This window comes from Nicotiana attenuata, unplaced genomic scaffold (genome assembly GCF_001879085.1).
Source record: "Nicotiana attenuata strain UT unplaced genomic scaffold, NIATTr2, whole genome shotgun sequence".
NCBI classification, from domain to species: Eukaryota; Viridiplantae; Streptophyta; class Magnoliopsida; order Solanales; family Solanaceae; genus Nicotiana; species Nicotiana attenuata.
In genome coordinates this window covers 14,708-18,523 of record NW_017673854.1, presented here as the reverse complement: position 1 = coordinate 18,523, position 3,816 = coordinate 14,708, and the positions used below count along the sequence as shown (strand labels likewise).

Sequence of the window (3,816 nt, the reverse complement as noted above, 5' to 3'; positions counted from 1 at the left end):
TCGCCATCCTGATCCTTACATAATGGGATTCAATCATTGTTATAGTTAAATCTTATGTTCAATTATGTTTGTTTATTCTTATCTTCTATCTTAGATCTAGGATAAATAATCTTTGGAGAGGATTTTCTTCAAATCTTTTATTTAATTAGTTTAATAATAAGTCTAAATCTTTTTGGTCCAACAGCACCGAACTAAATCTACTGCAAAATGCTAAATTAGCGGGGAACTTTTTGGTAATCATACTCGATTCATTGGAAGAGACAATAGTACTATAACGAAGAATAAATTATACATGCAAATAATAATAAATCTTTAAAAAGAATAAAAGAAAGCCCCAAGATCAAAACAATGCAAGGAACCAAACAAAACAAACAGAAAAGCAAATGGGTGCCATGCCCATAAAATAAGTGGTGAGCCCACTGGTCTTAGCCACCTCTTAGTATTATACCCACAGTTTACATACAAATGGATGCCCATTTACACCTACACACACTGGACCAAAACGGAAATGTTCTCGAACTATCAACTGACACCTGTCCATTTCCCCTTGATCCGAAAAACCCTCGCCTTCATAACCCTCTCCTTTTTCCTTCTCCTCATTCTTCCGCCACCCCTGTCTCTTTCTCTCAATTTGCTCAAACATCAAAAACTTCCTCAAATTAATCAATGATCTTGAATTCTGGTGTGGAAATGTTGGATCTTTTATATGGTGATTCACTTTCCCTCTCAAATCTGCTTATATAAATAGAGGCTAAAACGTAAAGGGTATATTGGTAGTGTATGTACATAACTATTAACTTTTCATAGGTATAGTTTTTCACTGATTTGAGCTCGACCCGTTTGAGAACTCATGAAATAAGTATCTGGGTTGGTTTTAGTTTTGTGTATTAGTAACTTTTAGATAGTTCTTTGTTTTTTGAGGTTTTCCTTTGTCCTTTTGTTTCTTGTATATTTTCTGTGCTTTTTTAGATAATATATTTGTTGTAAGCTCCAGCTAAGTAAGCGATTAAGCTGAGCGAAAATTATTAAGTCTTAGGGCATCTGTTTTCTTGTTGGTTAGTGGATAATAATTTGGAGAAATTTGGTGAAGTATTGTAAAAGTGGCGAAAATGAGTTTGAGTGCGGCGGAGGATGATTCAGCAACGGAAATTCATCTTCCTGCCGACATAAATTGGGAAATGCTCGACAAATCTAAGTTTTTCTTCCTTGGAGCAGCACTGTTTTCGGGTGTGTCTGCAGCACTTTACCCGATTGTGGTGTTGAAGACGCGGCAGCAGGTGATAACTACCCAAATTCCTTGTCTAAAAATGGCAGTTTCCATATTGAGGAATGAAGGATTCAGGGGTTTTTACAGAGGATTTGGTACTTCCCTTACTGGGACAATCCCTGCACGTGCCCTGTACATGGGGGCACTTGAAATGACCAAAAGTAATGTAGGAACTGCTACTGTTCAGCTGGGATTTTCCGAGGCGTCGGCCTCGACTATTGCTAATGCTGCTGCAGGGCTAAGTGCTGCTATGGCTGCTCAATTGGTTTGGACACCAATTGATGTTGTGAGTCAAAGATTAATGGTACAAGGAAATGGGAATACTTCTTGTTGTAGTGCTCTTAGATTGAAGAATTACAATGGTGGAATCGACGCGTTTAGGAAGATAATTTATAGTGATGGATTGAGAGGATTGTATAGGGGATTTGGTATTTCAATACTGACTTATGCACCTTCAAATGCAGTTTGGTGGGGATCTTATTCTGTTGCACACAGAGTGATTTGGGGTTGTATTGGGTGCTATTGTTGCAAGAAAGATGAGAATGGTTATAGGCCAGATGGGAAATCAGTGGTGGCTGTTCAAGGGCTAAGTGCTGCAATGGCTAGTGGGGTGTCTGCATTAGTTACAATGCCACTTGACACTGTTAAGACAAGATTACAAGTCTTAGATGGAGAAGGGAATGGTCAGAAATCACCAACAATTTTACAGACAGTGAGGAATTTGGTTAAGGAAGGTGGATTTTCAGCATGTTATAGAGGATTAGGACCAAGGTGGGCATCAATGTCCATGTCTGCAACAACCATGATTACTACCTATGAGTTTCTCAAGCGGCTATCTACCAAGAATCAAGAGAGCTTTGCTTGATGGATAGTGTTTCAATTGTCAAAAACTACACCCTGGTACTAGGCTCCCGCTATGCGAGGGTCCGGAAAAGGGTCGGACCATAAAGGTTTATGTACACAGTCTTTCCCTGCATGTCTGCGTAGGTGTGCTGTGTTTTTAACCCCTTTTGCTGTTTTCTTGTTCTTATCTTGCTATGCTGCCATTGGGCGGCCTGCCTGATTGCATATCAACTATGTAAATTTTTGTAAAAATGTAGCAATATTTGGTTTCAGCTTTTGTCTTTCATGTTAATGTCCCACTATTATCCTATCAGTAAATTTCAAAAATGATAAGTTTCATTTGGTTATGTTTGAAGCTTTTTTTTTTTTTTTTCTGTATATGTATGTTGAAAGTGATGCTTGTCCAAATGCTTTTAATTTCATGGCTTGTTAGTTGTTACCAACTCTCCCCCGCCCCCCATCAAACCGCTGTTTGATATTTTTGCCCCCTAGGAAGTATTATTCAGTGGTAGTCACAGTTTCAGACATGATTATAGGTGCATGAATTTTGGTGCCCGACCTGTCAATCTACCAGTTGGGGGAGTGGTTTCTTTAGTGGGCGTTTGGACATAAGAATTGTAAAATTAAAAAAGAAAAGTGAAATTTTTTTTCTAGAAAATGGTATTTAAAAATTCGAGTTGTGTTTGGACATAAATATAATTTTGGATTGTTTTTGAAGTTCTCTGAGTAATTTGAGTGACCTCTTTCATTCACTAAAGAAGACGCAGCTGATAGATGGATGAATATATATTTGGTGGCCAGTTCTATGAAGAAAAATCTCGAGTTGGAGGCATCGCTGGGAAAAAAGCCAATTGATTCGGTTTTCTCGAAATCAACGAGTGGACTTGAAATCATAGATCTATTTTGTGATCCACGCGACTCAGACAAGAATTCTATATCTTACCTACCCAGCGCTGTTCTGATTGAATTTCAAAGATCTCGCTGTCAAAGAAATTTTGAACAGTTTTTTGGATTTTTTCAAATTTTTAAAAAAATTTAAAATTCATGTTCAAGTGAAAATTGAAAATTTTATGTCCAAATATTGATTTCTAAAAAAAATAAAAACATTTCGAAAAAAGTAAAAAGATTCTTATGTCCAAATGAGCTCTTAGACTCTTGTACCAAGATCTGAGCCAATTTCTTTTTTTTTTTTTAATTTTCCCCCTTCAACCGTTTAAGTAGATTTAAATACAACAATAATCGACTAGATGCAGCAATCCAACAAGGTTGAAGTAGGTTATATGAATTCTCATTACTCATATAGGTTTTTCAAGGGCCAACATTAAATTGTTTAAAACTTAGGTGTATTTTGGTAGGGCGTATAAAAATAGTACCGATCGAATATGGTGTAATAATGATAATGAAATTAGTAATGCTGAGATTTGTTATACTGAAATTAGTTATGTTGGGATTATTTCTTATCTTAAAAGGATAGTTTTGTCTTCATACATATCCATGTATTAAAATTCATGATATTACTAATGTCGTAATTTGCTATGTGTAAGAATAGTTATTAGGATGTATAATTTATATGAGTATTAGTTATACGTTGGGGTGGGAGTTCGGGCAGTTCGGATTAAATATAGAATTTCGGTTTGGATTTTCGATTTTCGGATTGACGAAATGACAATCCAATCCAAATAAGCTCGGATTGGATCGGATTTTTT

At 36.4% G+C, this 3,816-nt stretch overlaps 1 protein-coding gene across 1 annotated transcript; it reads left to right on the top strand.

Moving 5' to 3' along the window:
* Positions 1–423: 423 nt before the first annotated feature.
* LOC109217456 (solute carrier family 25 member 44-like) lies at positions 424–2,457 on the top strand. The gene has a single exon (XM_019381712.1). It carries the CDS (start codon positions 1,110–1,112, stop codon positions 2,130–2,132), a length of 1,023 nt encoding a protein of 340 aa, XP_019237257.1. The 5' UTR covers positions 424–1,109; the 3' UTR covers positions 2,133–2,457.
* Positions 2,458–3,816: the final 1,359 nt, after the last annotated feature.

Excerpts from the sequence above, each read along its gene's own strand:
- LOC109217456 (XM_019381712.1), top strand. The coding sequence starts at position 1,110 with ATGAGTTTGAGTGCGGCGGAGGATGATTCAGCAACGGAAATTCATCTT.